This window comes from Amblyraja radiata, chromosome 28 (genome assembly GCF_010909765.2).
Source record: "Amblyraja radiata isolate CabotCenter1 chromosome 28, sAmbRad1.1.pri, whole genome shotgun sequence".
Classification (NCBI taxonomy): Eukaryota; Metazoa; Chordata; class Chondrichthyes; order Rajiformes; family Rajidae; genus Amblyraja; species Amblyraja radiata.
The window spans coordinates 9,040,746-9,068,727 of NC_045983.1; the positions used below are offsets into that span (position 1 = coordinate 9,040,746).

Consider the following 27,982-nt stretch of genomic DNA (forward strand, 5'->3'; position numbering starts at 1 on the left):
AGATCGGGTAGATGCACAGAGTCACGGGTGAACCTAGGACAAGAGCACATAGGTTTAAGGTGAAGCGGATAAGATTCAATAGGAATCTGAGGTGTAACGTTTTCACACAAAGGATGGTGGGTGTATGGAACAAGCTGCCAGAGGAGGTAGTTCAGGCAGGGACCATCCCAACATTTAAGAAACAGTTAGACAGGTACATTGATAGGACAAGTTTGTAGGGATATGGACCAAACGCAGGCAGGTGGGACTAGTGTGGCTGGGGCATGTGTGCAAGTTGGGCCGAAGGGCTTGTTTCCACACTGTATCACTCTATGATGTATCCATGTTCTCCTGAAATGCTGCCTGACCCGCTGAGTCACTCCAGCACTTTGTGTCCTTTTGTGGCCAAGCTGTTGTTTGTTGGTCCTTGTATCTTATGTTCAGAGGCATTGAGAAAACTACTGAAAAGCACCTTGTTTGACAAGGTTTCCCCGGAACACATTCGGGACCCTTGACAGAATTAACGTCCCTCTGTGAATGCAAGATGCAGTTGTTTTACTTCACAGCTAGCGTCGGGGAGACGGGGAGCGATGCTGAGGGGGAGCGACTGATCGGTGACTCGTGTGAGACGCTGGCACCTGTTATGGTCGGGCACGTCTTGCCCTTGAAGCATCTGATCCTCCGCCGTGGGCTGGCGCTCCTCTCTGCGCTGATCATACTGGCGCTGGGACTCGTGATCCACTTTACCGTTGAGACGGGGACGTGAACCGCACGGTGTGGCCACGACCGGTGTAGAGAGGCTGGTGGCGTTTCATGGCCGTGGACGGAGGTTGACTGGTGGAGCACTTCTGGTGAAGTTGGCGAGGGGGCTGAGACTGTACGGCATCCCTGGGCCCTGCTTCCCACACAGTCCACGGCGCTGCTTTTACCAAAGGCCTGGGTGATCGTGTGTGTGTGTCTGTGTCTGTGTCTGTGTCTGTGTGTCTGTCTGTGTCTGTGTCTGCGTCTGTGTCTTGAAAGGGGCAATGCTTTATCTGAAGGATATCTGCAAACGTCAAACCTCCCAGAGTCTCTGCCGCATTTCCGTCAGTGACTTTATCCTCTACAAGATCCAGGAATGTTGTGCGTGCAAATAAATTTATTTTCACCCTCTGACGGGTTGTTTCAGTCTGTCTCCTAAATATTAGCTTCAAATATTTGCTAAATATTAGCTTCAAATATTTGGGCACAATGGTTCTTTTCTCACTTAGTTGAGTTTAGTTTATTGTCACATGTACAGAGGTACAGTGAAAAAGCTTTTGTCGAGTTACTCACAAATTCTCCCGTGTTTTCCCCTTGATTCAAACTCGGAGAATGTCTGTAGGAGTCCGTATATATTTTGTAGCGGCTCGTAATGCCAGCCGTAGGTACTCGGGGCTTCGGGTAAGTTGGGACGTTTTTTCAGCATGTTGAAAAATATCCACCAGTAAAAAAAAAAAAAAAAATAGCCCCGAGAAACTATGGCTAGCATCTCCGAGTTTGAATCGAGGGAAAACTCGGGAGAATTCGTGAGTAACTCGGGAAAGTGGGACGGGCTTAACCAGTCAGCGGAAAGACAATACATGATTACAATTGAGCCATCCACAGTGTATCAAGTTACAGTGAAGTTCTATTTTTTTGTTCATGCAGATCAGTAAGAATATAGACACAAATTGCTGGTGTAACATGGCGGGTCAGACAGCATCCCTGGAGAAAAGGAATAGTTGACGTTTCGGGTCAAGCCCGTTCTCCAGACTCATTCTCCAGCAATGCTGCCGGACCCGCTGAGTTACTCATGCAGTTAATAGCCATCTCCAACAAGAGGGAGTCTAACCACCTACGTGACAACAAAGAACTGCAGATGCTGGTTTACACCAAAGATAGGCGCAAAGTGCTGGAGTAACTCAGCGGATCAGGCAGTAATTTTGGAGAAAAAGGATGGGTGACGTTTCGTGTCGGGACCCTTCCTCAGACTGGTCTACCCTTGACATTGAGTGCCATTACCATTGCTTGGTCACCATCCACATCTATCCTAGGGAGGTGCCATCCATCAGAAACTCAACCCCAGCAAGCGAGCACCTACTGTGGCTGGAAGATTGAGTCAGAGGTGGGTCAAAGGGACTCTCCTCCTGACGCTGCAATACCTTCCCACCATCTACAAAGCACAAGTCAGGAGCGTGACAAAATAACTTGTCTGAAGAAGTACAGCCCTAACATCTCAGGGAAAATCAATACCGTCCATGATTGATTGGTAACCAATCGACAACCCGAAGCATTCATTCCCCCTACTGCTGACATAATGTCTGATGGTGGTGCAGCGGTAGAGTTGCTGCCTTACAGTGCCAGAGACCCCGGGTTCGATCCTGAGCCAGCACATCCTCCCTCAGCTATGGTGCGGCCTGACCAGCACCTTATAGAGCCTCAGCATTACATCCCTGTTTTTGCATACAAGCCCTCTAAATAAATGCTAGCATTGCCTTTGCTTTCTTTCCTGCCGATTCGACTTGCAGCTTAACTTTTTGGAAATCCTGCACCAGCACTCCAAAGCCCCTTTGTCTCCACAATCTCTAAAGCCACCTCTTTCTGAACTGTAGGGTGCAGTCCATCCAGTCCATGTGACTTATCCACCTTCAGCCCTTTCAGCTTCCCAAGCACCTTCTCCCCAGTAATAGCCATTCCACTAACTTCCACCCCCTGACTCTCTTGAATTTCAGGCACGTTGCTGGCGTCTACCACTGTGAAGACTGATGCAAAAGAGTTATTGAACTCCTCTGCCATTTCTTTATTCCCCATTATAATTTCTCCTGCAATATTCTCCAATATCCACTCTTGCCTTTCTTACTCTTTATATAACTGAAGATAGTCTTACTATCCACTTTTATATTATTAGCTAGCTTACCTTCATATTTCATCTTTTCTCCCCATATCGCCTTTTTAGTTACCTTCTGTTGGTCTTTAAAAGCTTGCCAATCCTCTGGCTTCCCACTATTCTTTGCAATGCTATATGCCTTCTCTTTTACTTATAATATACTGTCCTTGACTTTTATTCCCAGCCACAATCGCCTCTTTATCCTCCTAGAATGCTTCTTCCTCTTTGGAATGAAAAGATCCTGCATCTTCCAAATGATTCCCAGAAATTCCTGCCATTACTGTTCTACCGTCGTCCCTTCAAGGGTCTCTTTCCAGTCAGCTTTGGCCAACTCCTCTCTCGTGCCTCTGTAGTCCCCTTTGCTCAGCTGCAATACCAACACACCCGATTTCTCCTTCTCCCTCTCAAATTGCAGATGAAAACTAATCATATGGTGGTCTCTAACTCCTAGTGGTTCCTTTCCCATGAGTTCCCTTATCAAAACCAAAAAAACATGACTGGTTTCCCTGGCCACTCGTCTTCATTGTAGTATCTACTCATCCAAATGTCCACTGCCCAAGTCCTGAATATCACTATCCCACCATCCATAGTTCTCGATCACCAGTGGCCCAATATGAAGCTCATCAACTCCATCTACACTCCACACAGCTGGTGAAAGCAGCCAACTGGGTCTAAAGAAGGGTCTCGGCCTGAAACGTCGCTTATTCCTTCGCTCCATAGATGCTGCGGCGTGGGAGATTGCAACCTTCGCGTGGTCCGCCCTGCTTCAACAAATGCAATAAACCTAGCGTGCACGATCAAATAGAACAAGTTGTCTTACAACTTAAGGCTGTGCACGCCATATGCAAGAGGAAGATGCTGCCTCACCTGCGGGTTTCTCCAGCATTTTAGTCTAACTTTGATTTTTCCAGCATCTACAGTTCTTGCTTAAACACCTTAATCAAGGATCATTCCTGCCCCAGTGGATCTCTCTATCCCCCTCTCCTGGTGGCAGAAGGTACAACAGCTTGAAAGCACCTACCATTGGGTTCAAAAACATGATATCGGACATGAAGATTGAAAGAAACAGCATGGAAACAGACCCTTTGGCCCATTTAATCCTGTTATCCCACTTTCTCATCCACTCCCTACACACTAGGGGCAATTTACATAAGCCAATTAATCTACAAACCAGCACATCGATGGGATGTTGGAGGGAACCGGAGCACCGGGAGAAAATCCATGTTGGCACAGGTAGAACATGCAAACTCCACACAGACAGGCCATGAAGTCGGGATTGAACCCGGATCTCTGGCACTGTGAAGCAGCAGTTCTACCAGCTACGTCACTATGCTGTCCACATGAAGGACAAATTCATGATCTCCCAATCTCCCTCGAGTGGCTCTTGCATTTTTTTTTTTATATCTGCACTTCCCCTGTAGCTGTAACACTATTTTCTGAACTCTATTTGTTTTTGCTATAACATGACACTTTCTACTATTTTTTGCCTAGGCGGCTCATGAATTTTTTTTACTGTATCTCAGTACAGGTGACATGATAAACAAGGAAGACGGATATTAAAATTCTCAGATGGTCACAAAAAGCTGGAGTAACTCCAGCATCTCTAGAGAAAAGGAATGGGAGATGTTTCGGGTGGAGACTTCTTCAGTCTGAAAGTCACAGGAAAGGGAAACGAGCGCTATCCACGGTGATGTAGAGAGATAAAGAAGAACGAATGAAAGATACGCAAAAAAAGTTACGAGTTTCAAGGAAACAGGCCATTCTTAGATGTTTGTTGGGTGAGAACGAGAAGCTGGTGCGACTTGGGTGGGGGATGGATAGAGAGAGGGAATGCTGGGGTTACTTGATGTTAGAGAAGTCAATATACATACACTGGGCTGTAAGTGGCCCAAACAAAATATGAGATGCTGTTCCTCCAATTTGCATTTAGCCTCACTCCGACAATGGAGGAGGCCCAGGACAGAAAGGTCTGTGCGAAAACGGGAAGGATGATTAGGAATAGGAATACTTTATTGTCACATGTGACTAGGCACAGTGAGATTCTTTGTTTGCATACACAATGTATACAAATAGCGGCCACCTACGGTGCTGATAGTTACAAAGCACACCAGCCCCTCCTTTCTCTCCCCCCCCCCCCCCTCAACAGGTCCCCCATGCCGGGTCCTCCATTGTTCTTCCCCTCCCCCCTCATGGCTCCTCCACGCTCTCATCGACCGCCGCGAGGCTTCAAAGAAACATAGAAAATAGGTGCAGGAATAGGCCATTCGGCCCTTCGAACCAGCACCACCATTCAATATGATCAAGGCTCATCATCCAAAATCAGTACCCCGTTCCTACTTTTTCCCCATATTCCTTGATTCCCTTAGCCTTAAGAGCTAAATCGAACTCTCTCTTGAACACATCCAGTGAATCGGCCTCCACTGTCTTTTATGGCAGAGAATTCCACAGATTCACAACTCTCTTGGTGAAAACGTTTTTTCTCAACTCAGTCCTAAATGGCCGACCCCTTATTCTTAAACTGTGACCGCTGGTTCTGGACTCCCCCCCCAACGTCGGGAACATGGCTGATCTAAATTAAAGTGTTTAGCAACCTGGAGATCAGGTAGGTTCAGGCAGACTGAGCAAAGGTGTTCAGCGAAACGATCGCCCAGTTTACGTTTGGATTCTCAGCCTGTGTTTTCATCCCTACAGAATCTCATCTTTCTTTTCTGTAATCTCAGCCGGTGTTATAATAATAATAATAATAAATTTTATTTAATGGGCGCCTTTCAGACATCTCAAGGACACCTTACATAGTAATCGGAATAACATATAATCGGAATATAACAAGTAATAAAGACATCACAGAGACACAAATTAAAAACAGAATTCTGTACAGTTTCTGTACACCGTACAGTTATAGTCCTCTTGCAATCTGTTTTTCAAATCCCGGGTGACATGATCACCTCTGCACCCTCGACCATCCCTTTGCCTCCACGGATGCTGCTCTACCAGCTGTGCCACTATGCTATATAAATAAAAATGTCTTGCAATGGTGGTTCAACCTTGGAATTGTCCTGTTGCTGGAGTGATCTGGACTTCAATCCAAGGCTGGAGATGGGCGGCATGGTGGTGCAGCAGATGAGTTGCTGTCTTACAGAGGCAGAGAGCTGGGTTTGATCCTGACCATGGGTGCTGTCTGTACGGAGTTTGCACATTCTCTCTGTGACCGTGTAGGTTTTTGGTAGGTTTGGGCAGGTTTGTACGTTAATTGGCTTCTGTAAATTGCCCCTTTTGGTGATAGGGTGATTGATGGTCAGCATGGACTCGGCGGGCCGAAGGGCCTGTTACCATACTGTATCTCAAAACTGTTGAGAAAGTGTATTTTAGATCCTGGACTGACCAGAGTTGGATTTGGGTGAAAACCCACACCGAAACCCCACAGCAAACTAAATGGGTAAATCATTTCTCAGCTTCTCAATACTAATCTGTCACAATGTCATGAGCCCTTTCATGAAAATGTGATGAAATGTAACAAGAATTTATTCCAGGCTGTTACATCTTAGTTTAGTTTAGTTTAGAGATACAATGTGGAAACAGGCCCTTCGGCCCAAACACACGAGGGACAATTTTACATTTTATACCAAGCCAAAATTTACCTACAATCCTGTACGTCTTTGGAGTGTGGCAGAAAACCGAGGGTCTCCGAGAAACCCCACGCAGGTCACGGGGAGAACGTACAAACTCCGTACAGACAGCACCTGTGGTCAGGATCGAACCCATGTCTCTAGCACTGCAAGGCAGTAGCTCTGCCACTGTGCCACCGTGCTGCCCTGTTCATGTATTTTCTCGTTAATACAATGTGATGGAGCCCCATTACACAGCTCCTTCAGTGGTAGACCAATGGCTTCCAATGTGTTGGCGGCGCAGAGTTACAGCGGGTAGAGCTGCTGCCTTACAACGCCAGAGACCCGGGTTCCATGCTGACCTCAGGTGCTGTCTGTGTGTGATGTTTGCATGTGGGTTTCCTCCGGTTTCCTCCCATGTCCCAAAGATGAACAGTATACAAAAACAAATTGGAGGAACTCAGCGGGTCAGGCAGCATCTGTGGAGGGAATGGCCAGGGGATATTTCAGGTCTGAACCATTTTCAGACTAATTGAAGTAGGGGGGGTGGGGAAGAAAGCTGGAAGAGAGAGGTGAGGATGGGTCAAAACCTGGCAAGTGATAGGTGGGAGTGCTGGTGCAGGATTCCCAAAAGTTAATCTGCAAGTCGAATCAGTAGCAAAGAAAGCAAACTCAATGCTAGCATTTATTTCAAGAGGGCTTGTATACAAAAACAGGGATGTAATGCTGAGGCACTATAAGGCCGCATTTGGAATATTCTGAGCAATTTTTGGCACCATATCTGAGGAAGGATGTGCTGGCTCTGGACAGGGTCCAGAGGAGGTTTACAAGAACGATCCCAGGAATGAGTGGGTTAACATATGATGAGCGTTTGTCTGCACCACTGGGCCTGTACTCGCTGGAGTTTAGAAGAGGCTTGAAATACAGAACAGTGAAAGGCTTGGATAGAGTGGACGTGGAGAGGATGTTTCCACTAGTGGGGAGAGTGGGACTGGAGGTCATAGCCTCAAAATTGAAGGACGTTCTTTTGGGAAGGAGATGAGGAGAAATTAGGAGAAAGTCAGAGGGTGGTGAATCGGTGGATTTCTTTGCCACATAAGGCTGTGGAGGCCAAGTCAGTGGATATTTTTAAGGCAGAGATAGATAGATTCTTGATTAGTACAGGTGTCATAGAAACATAGAAACATAGAAATTAGGTGCAGGAGTAGGCCATTCGGCCCTTCGAGCCTGCACCGCCATTCAATATGATCATGGCTGATCATCCAACTCAGTATCCCGTACCTGCCTTCTCTCCATACCCTCTGATCCCCTTAGCCACAAGGGCCACATCTAACTCCCTCTTAAATATAGCCAATGAACTGGCCTCGACTACCCTCTGTGGCAGAGAGTTCCAGAGATTCACCACTCTCTGTGTGAAAAAAGTTCTTCTCATCTCGGTTTTAAAGGATTTCCCCCTTATCCTTAAGCTGTGACCCCTTGTCCTGGACTTCCCCAACATCGGGAGCAATCTTCCTGCATCTAGCCTGTCCAAACCCTTAAGAATTTTATAAGTTTCTATAAGATCCCCTCTCAATCTCCTAAATTCTAGAGAGTATAAGCCAAGTCTATCCAGTCTTTCTTCATAAGACAGTCCTGACATCCCAGGAATCAGTCTGGTGAACCTTCTCTGCACTCCCTCTAGGGCAATAATGTCCTTCCTCAGATTTGGAGACCAAAACTGTACGCAATACTCCAGGTGTGGTCTCACCAAGACCCTGTACAACTGCAGCAGAACCTCCCTGCTCCTATACTCAAATCCTTTTGCTATGAAAGCCAACATATCATTCGCTTTCTTCACTGCCTGCTGCACCTGCATGCCCACTTTCAATGACTGGTGTACCATGACACCCTGGTCTCGCTGCATCTCCCCCTTTCCTAGTCGGCCACCATTTAGATAATAGTCTGCTTTCATGTTTTTGCCACCAAAATGGATAACCTCACATTTATCCACATTATACTGCATCTGCCAAACATTTGCCCACTCACCCAGCCTATCCAAGTCACCTTGCAGTCTCCTAGCATCCTCCTCACAGCTAACACTGCCCCCCATAGGTTATGGGGAGAAGGCAGGAGAATGGGATTAGGAGGGAGAGATAGATCAACCATGATTGAATGGCGGGGTAGACTAGATGGGCCGAACGGCCTAATTCTACACCTAGCACTTATGACATTATGATACAGGTAATGATTGGCAGCCAGGGACAAAGGCTAGAGATGAAAAGGAGACAAAACGGTGTCGGATAAGGAGGGAAGATGAGTGAATGCGGCGCCAGAGGTGGGATATGGGTAGAAGGGGTCGGGGAATGAGTGAGGGGTGGAAGAGGGGAGAAACGTGGTGTGGTGGGGGTGGGAGGGGAGGAAAGTGTTGGTGGGGGAGGTGCTAATTAAATTAGGAGAATTCAATGTCTGAAGAAGGGTCTCCCATTCCTTCTCTCCAGAGATGCTGCCTGACCCGCTGAGTTACTCCAGCACCTTGTGTCTTATCTGATATAAACCAGCATATGCAGTTCCTTCCTACACAGTGGGGGGGGGGGGGGGGGGGGGGAGACGAGAGGGCGAGACAGAGAAACCTGTTGAAATTAGAATCATATTCTCAATATTAAACCATCGCTGAGAAATTAAATGTGGCGACATATTTCATAAACCACACATCTAGAATAGACACAAAGTGCTGGAATAACTCAACAGATCAGGCAGCAGAAAGGGGAATAGGGGACCTTCAGATTCGACTCTATTCCTTTTCTCCGGAGATGCTCCTGTGTCTTTGTGTCTGTCGCCGGTTTAAACCAGCAACTGCAGTTCCTTCCTACACACGACATCTTCGAAGCGGGTATCTGGTAGCTACATGCATTCAATCAGAAGGCTTTGGACATGTGAGTCATACAGATACAAGCCCTTGCTGCTCACCCACCCACGCCACCCATTGACGGTGGCTCAGCTGGAGCTTCGACCTCGCCTCCTGATGACCCACGGCGATAGTCGCCTGTGGCAATGAGCACGCAGCTTGCACCAGAGATCTTTGGCTTGCACGATGCAGATAGAGCCGCGCTCAAAAGGGCAGCTCAGGAAGTGCAATCGGAGCCCTTCAGTATAAGGGCCTGTCCGTGTCACCCAGTCAGCGTTGGAAGCCCGGACGCCAGCATTTAAAAGCAGCAACTGGATCTGGGGTTGAGAAGCAATTGACGACAAGCCTGTTGTTACTTCTACCGCTACCGGAGACCTGGGAAGATGAACGCCCCGGGGTTAGGAGCCTTCAATGAAGTTGCCCAAACACCACTGCTGAGGAAAATCAGAAGCTTGATACCCCTCAACTTCTGGACAGAAGTGAAGGAACTGTTCCTATTGGCCGGTCCAGTGGTAAGTTTATCTTTCCAAACCTGAAAACCCGACCCAGAGATGCTGCCTGACCCGCTGAGTTACTCCAGCACCTTGTGTCTATCTTCTGTTTAACCCAGTATCTGTCATTCCCCAACCCCCTACACACTACCCCATTTGCAGTTCACCTGATCTGATTCTCAAGAGAATTAAACGTCCCAATTTGCAGGGCAATGGTTCAGTCGAATAGAAACCAAGAACTGCTGCCGCTGGTTAATGCATTGAAGGAACAGAAGTGCTGGAGTAACCCAGCAGGCCAAGCAGCATCTCTGGAGAGAAGGAATGGGTGACGTTTCGGGTTGAGACCATTCTTCAGACTGGTGTCAGGGGAGAGGGAGATACATAGATAAGGAAGTGTCAGGTGTGAAAATAGGACAAAGGGAATGGAGATCAAGTGAAATGTAGAATAGATCATTGTTAGCTGGGAGTTAGCAGTTTTGAAAAAATCTCTGTTCAAGGCAAACAGAGATAAAATGTAGTCGGAGACAGTAAGACTGGCCGGAGAACTGGGAAGGGGAGGGATAAAGAGGGAGAGGGAAAGCAAGGGTTACTTGAAGTTAGAGAAGTCAATATTCATACAGCTGGGGATTATATTGCACTAAATGTTATTCATTTTATCCTGTATCTGTACACTGTGGACAGCTTGATTGTAATCATGTATATTCCTTTCACTGCCTGGATATCACGCAACAGAAAAGCTTTTCACTAAAACCTCTGTACACGTGACAATAATAAACAAAACTAACCCGAGATTAGAATGTTATCCCCACCTTCTCATCCACTACACGCTGGGGCAATTTTACAGAGCCCAATTAATCTACAAACCCACACGCGTGTCTGTGTGGAGTTTGCACGTTCTCCCTGTGATCACGTGGGTTTCCTCCAGGTGCTCCGGTTTCCTCCCACATCCCAAAGACATGTGGGTTTGGAGGTTAATTAGCCTCAGTAAATTGCCCCTTAGAGATGGGATGAGAAAGTGGGATAACATAGAACTAGCATGAACGGGTGATCGATGGTCGGCATGGACTGGGTACGTCGAAGCGCCTGTTTCCAAGATGGGTCTTTCAATCAATCAATTTTGCATTGGTATTATTGCCAAAAGGAGGTAGTAACGGCTGATATCTTTAAACTAAACTAAACACTAGCTCGAGAAGAAGCACATTGCCTTCGGATTTGGCATTGGACAGACTTCCTGACTCAACATTGAATTGAACAATTTCAGATATCCTGCTACTCCAGTGGAATCAGGGGATTATGGGGAGAAAGCAGGAACGGGGCACTGATTTTGGATGATTAGCCATGATCATATTGAATGGCGGTGCTGGCTCAAAGGGTCGAATGACCCACTCCTGCACCTATGTTTCTATGTTTCACTGACACTTCCATCATTGCCATCATAGTTCCCGTCCCATCACCGAGACAAAAAAGTTTTACATTTTGTGGAAAGTGGGGGAAACGGGGCAGAGATCAAGGGCGTCACGGTGGCATAGCGGTAGAGTTGCTGCTTTACAGTGCCAGAGGCCCGGGTTCAATCCTGACTACCGGTGCTGTCTGTACGGAGTCTGTACGTTCTCCCCATGGGTTTTCTCCAAGATCTTCCGTTTCCTCCCACACTCAAAAGACGCACAGGTTTAATTGGCTGGGTATAAATGTAAGCAAACTATCCCTAGTGTGTGTCGGACAGTGTTCATGTGCGGGGATGGCTGGTCGCTGTAGACTCGTTGGGCCGAAGGGCCTGTTTCTGCGCCGTATCTTTAAACTAAACAAAAGAGAGGGTCTGTGGTATTCCAGGGATTGAAGTGGGAATGACCAGGCAAGAATAGGAAGAGAAAATGTGGATTTAATACGAAGTATCACTTAACTAGGAGTAGGGCTGATGGATTACCAGGAAGAGGCCCCAGTTAGTGTAAGGCAGCAGAGTTTTGAATAGGGTGATTTCACTAAAGGTCACTGGAGCGTAGATCCCCACTCACGTGACCGAAAATTTTAACTGGGGGACAAGCGTCACTTCCGGTACATGTTAGTGGATGGGAAAACACGCACTTTCACACTCGTTAAAAACATCGAAAACGGCCAGTTTTTGAGCTGCAATTAAGTGAGCCAGTCGGGGTGACCGTGAGGAACAGCTACCTAAATTTACAGTCCAAAAAAAAGATAGAAACTAAGGTAAATACAAGAGGGAGCTGAAGGGGCAAAATAAGCGGAAGTTGATAGCGGACATTTTTCGTGGAGATTTAAAGATCCAAAATATCGGGAACCGCTAAAATGGTTAGTTTTTGCGCTGTAAATAACTGTGCCAGTCGGGGTGACCGTGAGACACAGTTATCTTACTTTAGAGTTCCAAAGGTAAAGAAAAACAAAGGTAAAGACAAGAGGGAACTGAAGGAGCAACAACAGCGAAAGTGGTTAGCAAACATTGGCCGTGGAGATATAAAGATGGAAAATATCGGGGATTATCGCGTTTGCTCGCTGCATTTCATCAAAAGTAAGATATTATTGACGTTTTATCTTTATTCATTTGTTATATAAAAAGTCTTAAAAGTGAAAAATCCGTCAGTAAAATAGCAAAATCACTCATGGTTCTCAGGTGGCTTTTAACATGCAAAATGAACACGCTTCTGAAGCTACATTCACCATTTAAATATCCGTTAATCATAAATGCGTCTTTAAATAAATTTTACTCAGATGCAAGCTAAGTAATGGGATGAATGTCAGCTGTTAATTTGACAAAATCAGGACATTTTATTATTAGCCAAAATATATTTCTCAATGTTTCTTGTTTAAAGCCTGCACAATCACCCAAACCACTTATTGTTGCACGTGCATGGCGTTCTTGTGCACATTGTCTATCCTGCTCACAGTGGGTGCCCAATCAGGATTGTTGACATCTTGACTGCAGGCTTGTCTGTTATTAGATGAAAAATAAATAAGTAGTTTGGGTGATTGTGCAGGCTTTAAACAAGAAACATTGAGAAATATATTCTGGCAAATAATAAAATGTCCTGATTTTGTCCAACAGCTGAGAATTATCCCATTCCTTAGCTTGCATCTGAGTAAAATTGATTTCCAAACGCATTGAGAGTTTACGATTATTTAAATGGTAAATGGAGCTTCAGAAGCATTTTCATTTTGCATGTTAAAACCCACCCGAGAACCATGGGCGATTTTGCAATTTTACTGAAGGATTTCTAACTTTTAATACTTTTCATCTAACAAATGAATAAAGATAAAAAGTCAATAATGCCACTTTTGATGAAATGCAGCGAGCAAACGCGATAATTCCCGATATTTTGGATCTTTAAATCTCCACGAAAAATGTCCGCTATCAACTTCCGCTTATTTTGCCCCTTCAGCTCCCTCTTGTATTTACCTTAGTTTCTATCTTTTTTTGGACTGTAAATTTAGGTAGCTGTTCCTCACGGTCACCCCGACTGGCTCACTTAATTGCAGCTCAAAAACTGGCCGTTTTCGATGTTTTTAACGGGTGTGAAAGTGCGTGCTTTCCCATCCACTAACATGTACCGGAAGTGACGCTTGTCCCCCAGTTAAAATTTTCGGTCACGTGAGTGGGGATCTACGCTCCAGTGACCTTTCGTGAAATCACCCTATAGTGCTTACTGAGGTTGGTAATATAGGAAGCGAGCTGGGGATGAGTTGAAATAGTCTATCATGGACAGAGGTGGAGGCTGCGGTAATTGATGCCGAGAACAAAATATCAATTTGATTCATTAAACGGCCTTAAAATCCAACATTTTGACCTTACTTTTGTCCACTACCTTTCCATCTCTTTGTGTGGCTCTGGGTCAATTTTTGTTGTAGTTTAGTTTTAAGGGCCTGACCCACTTCCCCGAGTTATTCACGAATTCTCCCGAGTTTTCAAACTCGCAGAATGTTCGTAATGAGTCCGTAGGAGTCCGTGGATATATCGTAGCGGCTCGTTATGCCAGCCGTAGGTACTCGGGGCATCAGGTAAGTCGGGACGTTTTTTCAGCATGTTGAAAAATGTCCACGAGTAAAAGAAATAGCCCCGAGTACCTACGGCCTGCATAACGAGCCGCTATGATATATCCACGAACTCCTACAGTCTCCTACGGACTCGGGAGAACTCGTGAATAACCCAGGAGAATTCGTGAATAACTCGGGAAAGTGGGACAGGCCCTTTAGAGATACAGCGTGGAAACAAGGCCTTCGGCACTCCGAGTCCACGCTGACCGCTAGTTCCATTTATCCCACTTTCACACCCTGCACATTAGGGGCAATTTACAGAGGCCAATTAACCTACAAACCTGCACGTCTTTGGGACGCGGGAGGAAACCGGAGCACCCGGAGACAACCCACGCGGTCACAGAGAGAACGTACAAACTCCGTAAAGACAGCACCCGAGATCAGGAGTGAATGCAGGTTTCTGGCAATGTGAGGCAGCAACTCTATTACTATGTTGTGGGGGGATGTTCTTTGTGTTTAAGACTCTCATTGGTGTTATGTCTGTATTTTTTTTTTGTGTGCTGCAAAATGGCAAAAAGCATTTCACTTCACTACACCTGGGTGTATGTGAATGTGACCAATAAAATACCTTTGATACCTTTGATGTTTGGTAAATTTTGTTTGCAAACAATTTCACGAGGCTTGTTCATGTTTATTGGGGTAAATGTTAAAATAACAGTCTTATGGGCTGAAACCTGAGTGCAATTTGAAACTTTGACTAAAATGTTCCCACCTTCTCTATGTAGAGCTAGATTCTCTGGAATTGAGTTCAATTGGAGCCGATATGGAATTATAGGATGTTGTATGTTGCAGTAAGGTCGACTGCACAAGAACGACACTCAGAGGCAGTATCTGAAGATAGAAAGCAGAGATATTTCTACCAAAATATGATAGTTGGCTTCCTAGGGAAGCTCGCATTATAGAAAATCGTGTTATAAAAACATTCGGGGCAAAGGGGTTCGGAGTTAGAGAGATTCAGACTAGCTATAACAAAGCTATTGTTCCCACAGGATCAACAAAAGTAAAGATCCTTTCAACATCAAAAAGATTATTTTAATGCAAAAGGACACAAAGTGCTGGAGTAACTCAGCAGGTCAGGCAGCAACTTTGGGGACCATGGATAGGTGGCGTTTCGGGTCGAGGCCCTACTTCAGACAAATTGCAGGGAGGGGGGAGTATAAAGCTGGAAAAGGGGGAGAGTTGCTCCTCACAGCATCAGAGACCCGGGTTCGATCCTGACCTCGGATGCTGTCTGTACGGAGTTTGTACGTTCTCCCTGTGACCACGTGGGTTTTCTCCGGGTGCTCCGGTTTCCTCCCACATTCCAAAGACGTGCCGGTTTGTAGCATAATTGGTCTCTGTAAATTGCCCCTAGTGTGTAGGATGCAAAAGTGGGATAACATGGAACAGTGTGTGGGTGATGAATGATCGGTGTGGACTCGGTGGAGCGAAGGTCTTGTTTCCACAATGTATCACTAAAACTAAAACTAAAAATTGACCCAGGGTGTGTAGGTAGTAGGCTGACACAGGCGACCTATCACACACACTTTTTTAAATTAAATGCACCGAAGGCTACATATTACAATGTTTAACAGAGTGTCAATAAGAGCCAATACAAGTGATTGCGTTTCAATTTTAACAGCCACATGTGGTGAAACTGACAGATTGTGATCTTAAAAGACAGTGGTGTCTGTTTACTGCAGGGAAGTTACATGGAACCAGTTTTTTTTCCCTGGACGGTTTTTATTTAAGTAAAGCAGCTTTTTTTCCTGCTTGTCTATTTCTAAAGTAACCTTGTTGTGATGCACTGGGAGGAGAGGAATAGATCGGGTAGATGCACGGCGTCTCTTGCCCAGAGTAGGTGAATTGAGGACCAGAGGAAAGATTTAATAGGAATACGAGGGGTAACTTTTTCACACAAAGGGTGGTGGGTGTCTGGAACGAGCTGTCAGAGGAGGTAGTTGAGGCTGGGACTATCCCAATGTTTAAGAAACAGTTTCTTAATCAGCTAGACAGGAACATGGCTAGGACAGGTTTGGAGGGATGAAGGGCCTGTTTCCACACTGTATCACTCTCTGACTCCATGACTTTAGTTCCCTATCAAAATTTGTGTTGTAAGCAATTTGGCCCGTGCAATACAAATAGTGTTCGCTGGTTTAGCACTCGAGTTACATCCATTTGTGTTATGGAAGCTTGCGTTATAGCAAGCCAACCTGATTACATCTTGGGTCATAGTCTCTGATTACAGGATCAGCCACTGCATACAGGGGGAAAAAAAACAGCTTCACTCAAATGCTGCTTAACTGCATAAGATAAATCAAATGCTGCGTAGTTTACACCCCAGCAGTATGAACATTGACTTCTCTAACTTCAAATAGCCCTTGCTTTCCCTCTCTCTCCGCCCCCTCCCCCTTCCTAGTTCTCCCACCAGTCTTACTGTCTCCGACTACATTCTATCTCTGTCCCGCCCACTCCCCTGACATCAGTCTGAAGAAGGGCCTCGACCCGAAACATCACCCATTCCTTCTCTCCAGAGATGCTGCCCGTCCCACTGCGTTACTCCAGCATTTTGTGTCTATCTTCGATGTAAAGCCGCATCTGCAGTTCTTTCCTACACATAAGATAAATCAAACCTGAGTTTAAAATAGTTATTTACTTCAATTAATTAAATTCGTGGCATGGATGTTTTACATTAAAGATATCTTAGTTTAGTTTAGAAATACAGGCCCTTCAGCCCACCGAGTCTGTGCTGACCAGCGTTCCCTGCACACTAACACGATCCTAAACACACTAGGGACAATTTACAATTTTAACCAAAGCCAATTAACCTACAAAACTGTACGTTTTTGGAGTGTGGGAGGAAACCGGAGCACCCGGTGAAAATCCACGCATTCACGGGGAGAACATACAAACTCCGTACAGAAAGCTCTGGTAGTCAGGATCGAACCTGGATCTCTGGCACTGTAAGGCTGCAACTATACTGCTGGTCCACCGAGCTGCCCTGTAAGGTTCTTGAACTAACTTGAACTTGAACTTGAACTTGTTATAGTGCTGCAGCAGTGTTAGATAATGTTGAAGTTGTTAACTTCAAATGCATTGCCATATTGAACGCAGGTGAATGGTTTCATACAGCAAGCAACAAGCTCACATTTCACATACAGTGCATTGAGAAAGTATTCAGACCCCTTCACTTTTTCCACATTTTGTTACATTACAGCCTTATTCTAAAATTGCTTACAGTCATTTTTTTAAATCATCAATCTATGCACAATACCTCATAATATAAAAGCGAAAACAGGTGTTTAGTAATTATTGCAAAATAATTTAAAATAAATAACTGAAATATCACATTTACGTAAGTATTCAGACCCTTTGCTGTGACTCTCAAAATTGAGCTTTGGTGCATCGTGTTTCCATTGATTATCCTTGAGATGTTTCTACAACTTGATAGGAGTCCACCAGTGGTAAATTAAATTGATTGTACATGATTTGGAAAGGCACACACCTGTCTATATAAGGTCCCACCGTTGACAGTGCATGTCAGAGCAAAAAACAAGCCATGAAGACGAAGGAATTGTCTGTAGACCTCTGAGACAGGATTGTGTTGAGACACAGATCTGGGGAAAACATTTTTTGGAGCATTGCAGGTCCCGAAGAGCACAGTGGCCTCCGTCATTCTTAAATAGAACTTTGAAACCACCAGGACTCTTCATAGAGCCTGGCCAAACTGAGCAATCGGGGGAGAAGGGCCTTAGGATAGAGACTTACTAACATATTCAGGGAGGTGACCAAGAACCCGATGGTCACTCTGACAGAGCTCCAGAGTTCCTCTGTGGAGATGGGAGAAACTTCCAGAAGGACAACTATATCTGCAGCACTCCACCAATCAGGCCTTTATTGTAGAGTGGCCAGACAGAAGCCACTCCTCAGTTAAAGGCACATGATGGCCCGCTTGGAGTTTGCCAAAAGGCACCTAAACAAGATTCCCTGGCCTGATGAAACCAAGATTGAACTCTTTGGCCTGAATGCCAAGTGTCACGTCTGGAGGAAACCAGGCACCGCTCATCACCTGGCCAATACCATACCTACGGTGAAGCATTGTGGTGGCAGCATCATGCTGTAGGGATGTTTTTCAGCGGCAGGAACTGGGAGACTAGTCAGGATGGAGGTAAAGATGAACGGAGCAAAGTATAGAGAGATCCTTGATGAAAACCTGCTCCAGAGCGTTCAGGACCTCGAACTGGGGCAGACGTTCACCTTCCAACAGGACAACAACCTAAAGCTCACGTCCAAGACAACGCAAGAGTGGCTTTGTGACAAGTCTGTGAATGTCCGTAAGTGGCCCGGCCAGAGCCCGGACTTGAACCCGATCGAACATCTCTGGAGGGACCTGAAAATAGCTGTGCATCAACACTCCCCATCCAACCTGACAGAGCTTGAGAGGATCTGCAGAGAAGAATGGGATAAATTACCCAAATACAGGTGTGCCAAGCTTGTAGCGTGATACCCAAGAAGACTTGAGGTTGTAATCACTGCCAAAGGTGCCTCAATAAAGTACTGAGTAAAGGGTCTGAATACTTATGTAAATGTGATATTTCGGTTATTTATTTTAAATTATTTTGCAAAAATTTCTAAGCACCTGTTTTCACTTTTTTATTGTGGGCTATTGTGTGTAGATTGCTGATTAAAAAAAAAGAATTTAATCCATTTTAGAATAAGGCTGTAACGTAACAAAATGTGGAAAAAGTGAACGGGTCTGAATACTTTCTGAATGCACTGTATTCAGTTTTTTCTTAAACATTTCTTTGTGCATTATGTTACGTGCTGTTTTACTGCTTTTCCCCATTTTTTGAGTGAATTGGATGCCATTGCTTCCTAGGAAGATTATAATTTCTTCACGATAACGGAGGAATTTTGTTTAAAATGCTTCTGATGAATACAGCACAGTGGCGCAGCGGTAGAGTTGCTGCCTCACAGCACCAGAGATCCGGGTCTAATCCTGACTACGGGTCCTGTCTGTATGAAGTTTGTACGTTCTCCCTGTGACCGCATGGGTTTAACCATATAACCATATAACAATTACAGCACGGAAACAGGCCATTTCGGCCCTACAAGTCCGTGCCGAACAACTTTTTTCCCTTAGTCCCACCTGCCTGCACTCATACCATAACCCTCCATTCCCTTCTCATCCATATGCCTATCCAATTTATTTTTAAATGATACCAACGAACCTGCCGCCACCACTTCCACTGGAAGCTCATTCCACACCGCTACCACTCTCTGAGTAAAGTTTGCTCTGTGTGGTCTAGTTTCCCCCACATCCCAAAGGTGCAGGTTTATATGTCAATGGCCCTCGGTAAATTACTCCTTGTGTGTAGGATGTGAAATTTGGATAACATAGAACCGCTGTGAAGGGGTGATCGGCACGATCTCGGTGGGCCGAAGGGCCTGTTTCTGCGCTGTATCTCCAACTAAACGGTCTTGTGTTGATGTGCCTTCCATCCAGAGAGATGAATCTCTCAGATTCTCCACAGGGGAGGGACATTGAAGCTGAGATATTGATACACGGCCTACATTGCTAGATGACTGGGCACAAAAGGAATCGAGGGATGAAAAGGATTAGGCGGGAATGCAGTTGACCTTTCTCCACCCATCGAGCGGGCTAGCAGACCTGAAAGGGCCGAGTGGCAGATGGTGCCGCGAGTCCTGACTCCCATATTCTTGTTTTGAAGGGGAAATCTCCGCAATAAGTCACTCTTTTAGTGACACGACCACGGAGTCTGGCTGTAGGATCTAAAAAAAGACGAGCTTAAAGCAGCAGTTTTCCTACGGCCCCACTGTCAGAATGCGGCAGCTGTAATATTCCACCACAGTGTCAGCGTTTCCTTGAAATCCTTTAGTTTGGGTCTCAAGTGATCAACTTTGCTGTACAGTTGCACGGGTACTATATTGCAACATTTCTCTTTAACTGAAATAAAAATCCATGCCATTGAAACGACTCCAAATCCATGAAGTACAGCTTAGTTGGATTTTGCTGAGGCGCATTTGAGTATTGCATGCCGCCCAGGTCAGAGAAACATAGAAACATAGAAAACAGGTGCAGGAGTCGGCCATTCGAGCCAGCACCGCCATTTAATATGATCATGGCCGATCATCCATAATCAGTACCCCTGTTCCTGCTTTATCCCCATATCCATTGATTTTGTTAGCCCTAAGAGCTAACTCTCTCTTGAATGCATTAACTCTCTCTTGACTACATCAAGAGATCACCCCATTACAGGGAGGATATGGAGGCTTTGTTGAGGGTGCAGAGGAGGTTTACCAGAATGAAGCTTCTAGCCTGATGGGAGAGGGGAGAAGAGGAAGTGACCAGGGTGAGACTGGTCCTTGATCATGCTGGCGGCCTTGCTGAGGCAGCGTGAAGTGTAGATGGAGTCAATGGAAGGGAGGTTGGTTTGTGCGATGGTCTGGTCTACCTCATATCTCTGGGATTAAAATGGCTCCTCTTTAATTACAAAGACATGGAGGCTTGGGGTCTGTCCACACTGACCTGGATATAAGCGTCTCACAGGGTGAGGCCACTCCCTTCCATTCCCGGATTAGAGGGCATTATCCTCAAGGAGAGGTCGAAGACTAGAGGCCACAGCTTTAAGATGAGAGGGGCAAAATTGAAGTGAGATGTGGGGAAAGTTGTTGAGACAGAATGGTGGGTGCCTGGAATGTGTTGCCAGGGGCGGTGGTGGTGGAGGCAGATAAGATAGGAGGATTTAAGAAGTAGGCAGACGGATATGGATAATGTGCAGATGGTGGAGATTAGTTTAACCTGGTACAGACATTGTGGGCCGAATGGCCTGTTCCTGTGCTGTACAGTACTGTAATGTTCTATGTTTGTATAAGATGGTTGTTTACAACATCATAAACATGCACAACAGGCATTGTTTAGAGCAGGGGTGGGGAACCTGCGGCCTTCTAGGCCATTAAGTGCGGTCTTTTGAATGAATCCAAATTTTGTAGAACAAATCCTTTTATTTTTATGAATATGTTTTTGTTCTTCTTTTATTATTTTTATTTTAATCTTAAAATGAACGTATTTAAAATACCAAAGAGTAAAAGAAGATTCAACGAAATAATCCTATATCTAATTGACGTTTGTTGGAATGCGGCCTAATTAGATTACAGCTAGCTTAATGCAGCCTTCCAACATGGAAAGTTTCCCCATCCCTGGTTTGAAGGACATTATGCCCCTCACTTCTCCACCTGGCCACCGGGGGGCAGGGGCGGGAGGGTTTTGGTGGCGTGTGCTGGAGTTTTATTGCTGAAGGATACTGCAGGTGAGAAAAGTGAGGAGAGGTTTAAAGATGAAGGCCTGCATTTTGCTAACATTGATCTGGCCATCACACAACAAGCAATGGGTCAACACTAGCGAGAAGCAATGACGATGAATCATAAAGTCTGAAGAACAGCAGCCAGTTTGGAGAGAGTAAAGTGGTGCTGTGAGACTGATCGTATGCCATCCCAAGTTGTATCATTAACCATTCAGCCACCAATAGACTCTGGCCAAGTTGTCATGGAGCCTGCATATAACGTTGGGGAACTCTGTGGGTTAAGACAAAATCTAGTCAGGTTGAGGATACAAAGTGCTGGAGTAACTCAGCGGTTCAGGCAGAATCTCTGGAGAACATGGAAAGGTGACACTTCGGGTCCGGGCCCTTCCTCAGAGTGAACAAGGGTCCCAACCCAAAATGTCACCTATCCATGTTCTCCAGTGATTCTGCCTGACCCGCTGAGTTACTCCAGCACTTTGTGTCTTTTTTTTGTAAACCAGCATCTGTAGTTCTTTGCTTCCTCAAGTCAAGTTGAGTCCAATAAAACCTTCTCTCTATTTCCCCTCTCCCCCCCTCTCTCTCTCTCTCTCTCTCTCTCTCTCTCTCCTTCTTTCTACCCCTCTCCCCCTCTCTCTCTCTCTCTCTCCCCCCCCCTCTCTCTCTCTCTCTCTCTCTCTCTCCTTCTTTCTACCCCTCTCCCCCTCTCTCCTCTCGTCTCTCTCTCTCTCTCTCTCTCCCCCCTCCCCCTCTCACCTCTCTCCCCCCTTCTCTTTCTCTCTCTCCCCTCTCTCCCCTTCTCCCCTTTCTCTCTCTCCCCGTTCTCTCTCTCACTCTCCCTCTCCCCCCCTCTCTCTCCTTCTCCCTCTCATTGCCCCCCTCTCCCCCCCCCCCTCCCTCGTGCAATATTCCCACCGTTTTTCGGTTTCCGCCTCACAAGACGAGTGATTGATTCTGTAATAATATTGATAATTCTTCCTCTTTTTATTGCAGGTTCTGTCCCAGCTGATGGTGTTTCTCATCGGCATAGTCAGCTCCATATTCTGTGGTCATTTGGGGAAAGTTCAACTGGATGCAGTGTGTCTCGCTACAGCAGTACGTATATCCAAACGTCAATTTCATTTATCACTACAAACCCTTCGACAGGGCAGGGTAAAGGCAGGCATAGAGTCATAGTCTTACAGATATGATATATATTATACGATAGAACTCTCTTTATCCCAGGAGGGAAATTGATTTGGGTGGGGGGGGGGGGGGGGGGGGGGGGGTCAGTCTACCCCACGACAGAAGGGGGAGGAGTTGTACAGTTTGACAGCCACAGGGAAGAAGGGTCTCCTGTGGCGTTCTGTGCTGCATCTTGGTGGAACCAGTCTGTTGCTGAAGGTGCTCCTCAGGTTGACCAGTGTGTCACGGAGGGGGTGAGCTGTATTGTCCAAAACATTCTTCAATTTTAAACATTGTTCAATGTGCCTCTTATGGACCAGATGGAATTTTATGACATTGCAGTCATTGTTACCGAGTCTAGATTATATTGGTTTAGTTTAGAGATACAGCGCGGAAACAGACCCTTCAGCCCACCGAGTCCGCGCCGACCAGCGATCCCTGCACACTAACACTACCCTACACACACTAGGGACAATTTACATTTGTACCAAACCAATTAACCTACAAACCTGTACGTAAATGGAGTGTGGGAGGAAACCCAAGATCTCGGAGAAAATCCACGTAGGTCACGGGGAGAACATACAAACTCCGTACAGACAGCACCCGTAGTCAGGGTCGAACTCGGGTCTCTGGTGCTGTGAGGCAGCAACTCTGCCGCTGCCGCCCAATATAATTAGCTAAACAATAGACAAAGTGCTGGAGTAGCTCAGGGAGTCAGGCTGCAATTCTGGAGAACATGGATAGGTGACGTTTCAGGTTGGGCCCCTTCTTGGGAGTCTGAAGAATGGTCTTGACCTGAAACATCACCTATCCACGTTCTCCGGAGGTGTTGCCTGACACCCTATGTTACTCCCAACATTTTGTGTCTCATTTTGTAAACCATCATTTGCAATTTCTAGTACCTCTATTTAATTTGCTAAGTCTGTTTTTCCCAGTTGCCATGGCGGGATGTGAATTCCTGGCCCCTGAACATTAATCGAGGCCTTTGGTTATGGACTTTGTGCCTTCCCTCACAGTGGGAACCATTGTGGGGGGATGTTTTTATGTTTACATTTCTTTACTATTGTTATGTTTGTATTCTTTTTAATGTGCTGCAATGGCAACTTGAATTTCACTACACTACATACTTGGTGTATGTGACAATAAATTAACCTTTGAACCTTTGATTCATTAACAACACTAATGTAATCGCTTTCCCCACTCCTGCCGATGATGCCCACATCTCGGGACCGGAAGTGCAATTGGACCACAATACGTTTACCTTGTGCTGGCATTTACAATTGAACTGTTCATCCATTTTCTTTGCCCTTTGTTACCTGTGCACAGATGATTAATGTATCGGGTATCTCCGTGGGTGCTGGATTGGCCTCCGCCTGTGATACGCTCATATCCCAGGTAAGTGTGGAGATACAGCGAGAAACAGGCCATTCGGCCCACTGAGTCCGCATCGACCAACGATCCTCGCACATTATCGCCAGTCCTACACACACACAAGGGACAATTTACATTTATACCAAACCAAGTAACCTACAAATCTGAGATACGCAAAACTGCTGGAGAAACTCAGCGGGTGCAGCAGCATCTATGGAGCGAACGTCCCGAAACATTGCCTATTTCCTTCGCTCCATAGATGCTGCTGCACCCGCTGAGTTTCTCCAGCATTTTTGTGTACCTGGGATTTTCCAGCATCTGCAGTTCCTTCTTAAACACAGCCTACAAATCTGTACGGTTTTGGAGTGTGGGAGCTCGGAGAAAACCCATGCAACGTGCAAACTCCGTACAGACAGCACCCGTAGTCAGGATCGAACCTGGCGCTGTGAGGCAGAAGCTCTACCACTACACCACTGTGCCGCCTCCATGTCCTTGTAGTTAAAGAGGAGCCCGTTTAATCTCAGAGAAATGAGGTGGACCCGTTCATCACCCGAGCCCACCTCCCTTCCATTGACTCCATCTACACCTCACGCTGCCTCCGCAGGGCCTCCAGCATAACCAAGGACCAATCTCACCCTGGTCACTCCCTCTTCTCCCCTCTCCCATCAGGCAAGAAGCTTGAAAACGCACACCTCCAGATTCTGGAGTCTGAAGATGGGTCTCGACCCGAAACATCACCTATTCCTTTTCTCCAGAGATGTTGCCTGACCCACTGAGTTACTCCAGCATTTCGTGTCTATCTTCAGAATCAAGGGCAGTTTCTTCCCAGCAGTTATCCGGCCACTGAGCTGTCCCCTCACTAACTAGAGAGTGATCCTAGCCTCCTGTATTACTCATCGGAGACCTTAGAACTATCTTTAATCGGATTTTACTCGACTTTATCTTGCACTAATCATTATACGGCTTCTGTACACTGTGGACGGCTTGATTGTAATTCATGTCTAGTTTTTTCGCTGTCTGGTTTTTCACAGATGTTCTTCTGATTTTACAGACATTTGGCAGCAGAAATCTGAAGAGAATTGGGGTGATTCTGCAAAGAGGAATCCTCATCCTGATGATATTCTGCTTCCCCTGTTGGGCCCTCTTAATTAACACCGAGCACATCCTGCTGGCTGTTCACCAGTCTCCCAAAGTGGCCAAGTAAGGAGCTTCCATTGTTACGTGTAGGAAGGAACGGCCGATGCTGGTTTAGACGCTAAATGCTGGAGTAACTCAGCGGGACGGGCAGCATCTCTGGCGAGAAGGAGTGTCACCCGTGCTTTCTTTGTTAACAACCATACACTCTGTGGAAATGAGGTGCTGTTTGACTCTGTCTTCGCTAGCAGTGGAGGTCCATGAGATAACGGAAGGCACAATCCATTATGTAGATAGGAAACCCTCGTTTTAATGGCCCTCTCTGTAATGCATCTCGGTTATAGCGGACGGGCCTACCGACGGCTGCCCACCCCACCACTAGCCCACACTGCCTCCCTGGCACTAACAGCCCCGGCTTCCCACACGCCACCCCTGGCCGCCACCAGGCCGTACCTACTGCCACCACCACTGCCGTCGCCAACCCTTACCAACACTGCGGCCGCTGATCCTCGCCTCTCCACCGGCCGCCAGAGGGCCAGGGCCGTCAACTGACCTGGATCCCAGGCCCAGTTCCGGAGCGAGAGTCTGAAGAAGGGTCCCGACCCGAAACGGCACCTATCCACGTTCTCTAGAAATGCTGCCTGACCCGCTGAGTTACTCCAGCACTTTGTGCCCTTTCGTGCATTAACCAACACCTGCAGTTCCTTGTTTCTACCAGTTGTACAATGATAATACCGTATGTGGAGGAAGGAACTGCAGATGCTGGCTTACACTGAAATAGACACAAAATGCTGGCAGCATCTCTGGGTAGAAGCAATGGGTGAGGTGTGGGCCTCTCTTGCCTCTGGGAGAGTCACAGCGGTGAACCCTTACCAACAGTGCCCTTCAGATCTCTGTACAAAGGTGGCACGGTGGGGCAGCTGCTAGAACCGCTGCCTCACAGCGCCAGAGACACACCGGGATCGATACAGACCTCGGGTGCTGTCTGCGTGGAGTTTGCACGTTCTCCCTGTGACTGTGTGGGCTTCCTCCCACGTGCCAAAGACGCGCGGGGTTTGTAGGCTAATTGGCCTTCTGTAAAATGCCCCTGGTGTGTAGGGAGTGGATGGGAACATGGGATGACATGGAACTAGTGTGCGATCGGTGGTCAGCGTGGACTCGTTGGGCCGAAGGGCCTGTTTCCATGCTGCATTTTAAAATCAATCAATATATTCAGCAACTCGTTTCTCCTTAACCGTCTGTTTGAGGGCAAGCAGCGGTCAGGGTTTCTTCCTGAGCTGGAATCTTCTGCCGCTGGCTAAGATCTGAATGTACTCTGTCAAGCACAGAGTGCTGGACTGACAGTAGCGGCTGCAAACATAAACTCCGTCATCCTGTCCGGCATGCGATGCTCTGAAGGAGCTGAGAAGCAGCTGTTGCTTTTGGTTCACGTTCAGGCTTTACTAGAAGTACAGGTATCTCCGGACGTACTTTCAAATAACACACTCCGCGAAATGGGAATCATTATTTGGTTGCCAATTATGTTTCATATGTGCACTTGCACAGAATCACTTGGGCTTGTGATCGATCCTGAACTACCATCTACCTCATTGGTGACCCTCGGACTATCCTTGATCCCATTTTGCTGCCTTTACCTTGCACTGTGCATTATGCCCTTATCATGAAGAAGGGTTTCGGCCTGAAACGTTGCCTATTTCCTTCGCTCCATAGATGCTGCCGCACCTGCTGAGTTTCTCCAGCAATTTTGTCTACCTTCGATTTTCCAGCATCTGCAGTTCCTTCTTGAACATTCCCTTATCATGTATCTATACACTGTAAATGGCTCGATTGTAATCATGTATTGTCTTTCCGCTGACTGAATAGCACGCAACAAAAGCTTCTTACTGTACCTCAGTAGACGCGGCAATAAACTAAACTGTAAACTCTCTCAGTTGCACAGACTCTGCCTGTGTCCAAACTCACTGCTCATGCTCAGGCCCATCCAGTTACTTGGTTCTCACTGTTGTCTTTCTTTCCAGGTTAGCTCAGCTGTACGTGTGGATATTTATCCCTGGTCTTCCTGTAAGTATGTCAATTGCATCTAATTTGTTAGCAAACTACTCGCAGGACAAACTTAGAACATAGAACTTGAACATGGAGCTCAGAATTAAAGGACGTTCTTTTAGGAAGGAGATGTGGAGACATTTCTTTCGTCAGAGGGTGGTGAATCTGTGGAATTCTTTGCCACAGAAGGCTGTGGAGGCAAAGTCAGTGGATATATTTAAGGCAGAGATAGAGAGATTCTTGATTAGTACGGGTGTCAGGGGTTATGCGGAGAAGGCAGGAGAATGGGGTTAGGAGGGAGAGATAGATCAGCCATGACAGAATGGCGGAGTAGACTTGATGGGCCGAATGGGGAGGAAGCTTGAAAAGAGATGGGGCAGCTAATGGGTAGACACAGGCGAGGGCAGCTTTTGATGGTGCAGATGGTGAACAAAGACCGGAGATGAAATGACAGAAGGTACGAGACAAAAGGATTGAAGAGTGCGAATTGTGAAGCTGGAGGAAGGAAGAGAGCCATGGAGTCATAGAGTGATACAGTGTGGAAACAGGCCACTCGGCCCAACTTGCCCACACCGCCCAACATGTCCCAGTTACACGCCCCACCTGCCCTTGTTTGGTCCATATCCCTCCAAACCTGCCCTGTCCATGTACCTGTCCAACTGTTTCTTAAATGTTGAGATAGTCCCGGCCTCAACTACCTTCTCTGGCAGCTCGTTCCATACACCCACCACCCTTTGTGTGAAAAAGCTACCCCTCGGATTCCTATTTAATCTTTTCCCTGTCACCTTAAACCAATATCCTCTGGTCCTCGATTCCCCTACTCTGGGCAAGAGACTCTGTGCATCTACCCGATCTTATTTCTCTCATGATTTTATACATATGTAGGTGGAAGGGGTAGGGAAGGGGAGGGAAGAAATTGGTGTGGGTTCATATGGAACGGGGGAAAGAGAGAGGTGATAGGAGAGAAGAAGGGGGGGGGAGGTGAGGGGAGAATGGTAGTTACGTAAAGTTGAGAGATTCATCCAGTCAGATTCTGAGTTCCAGGTTTTCACACCTGGAAGCTCACAATGAACTGCAGA

General features: G+C 46.4%; 2 protein-coding genes across 5 annotated transcripts in view; both read left to right on the plus strand.

Annotated features, from left to right (window-relative positions):
• Nucleotides 1-948, plus strand: part of LOC116988804 (multidrug and toxin extrusion protein 1-like) — a 29,380-nt gene extending 28,432 nt beyond the window's left edge. For all 3 annotated transcript variants that reach the window (XM_033045723.1, XM_033045721.1, XM_033045722.1), the window contains exon 18: nt 546-948. In XM_033045723.1, the coding sequence (XP_032901614.1) occupies nt 546-745 (200 nt within the window). In that variant the 3' untranslated portion in view covers nt 746-948. The remainder of the gene's footprint in view (nt 1-545) is intronic.
• Nucleotides 949-9,456: 8,508 nt separating this feature from the next.
• LOC116988806 (multidrug and toxin extrusion protein 1-like) overlaps nt 9,457-27,982 on the plus strand; it is a 51,286-nt gene continuing 32,760 nt past the window's right edge. Inside the window, exons 1-5 of one of the 2 annotated variants that reach the window (XM_033045725.1) lie at nt 9,457-9,867; nt 22,185-22,286; nt 23,682-23,750; nt 24,778-24,926; nt 26,879-26,921. In XM_033045725.1, the coding sequence (XP_032901616.1) occupies nt 9,739-9,867; nt 22,185-22,286; nt 23,682-23,750; nt 24,778-24,926; nt 26,879-26,921 (492 nt within the window). In that variant the 5' untranslated portion in view covers nt 9,457-9,738. The remainder of the gene's footprint in view (nt 9,868-22,184; nt 22,287-23,681; nt 23,751-24,777; nt 24,927-26,878; nt 26,922-27,982) is intronic. The other variant, XM_033045724.1, reaches the window with a different exon arrangement.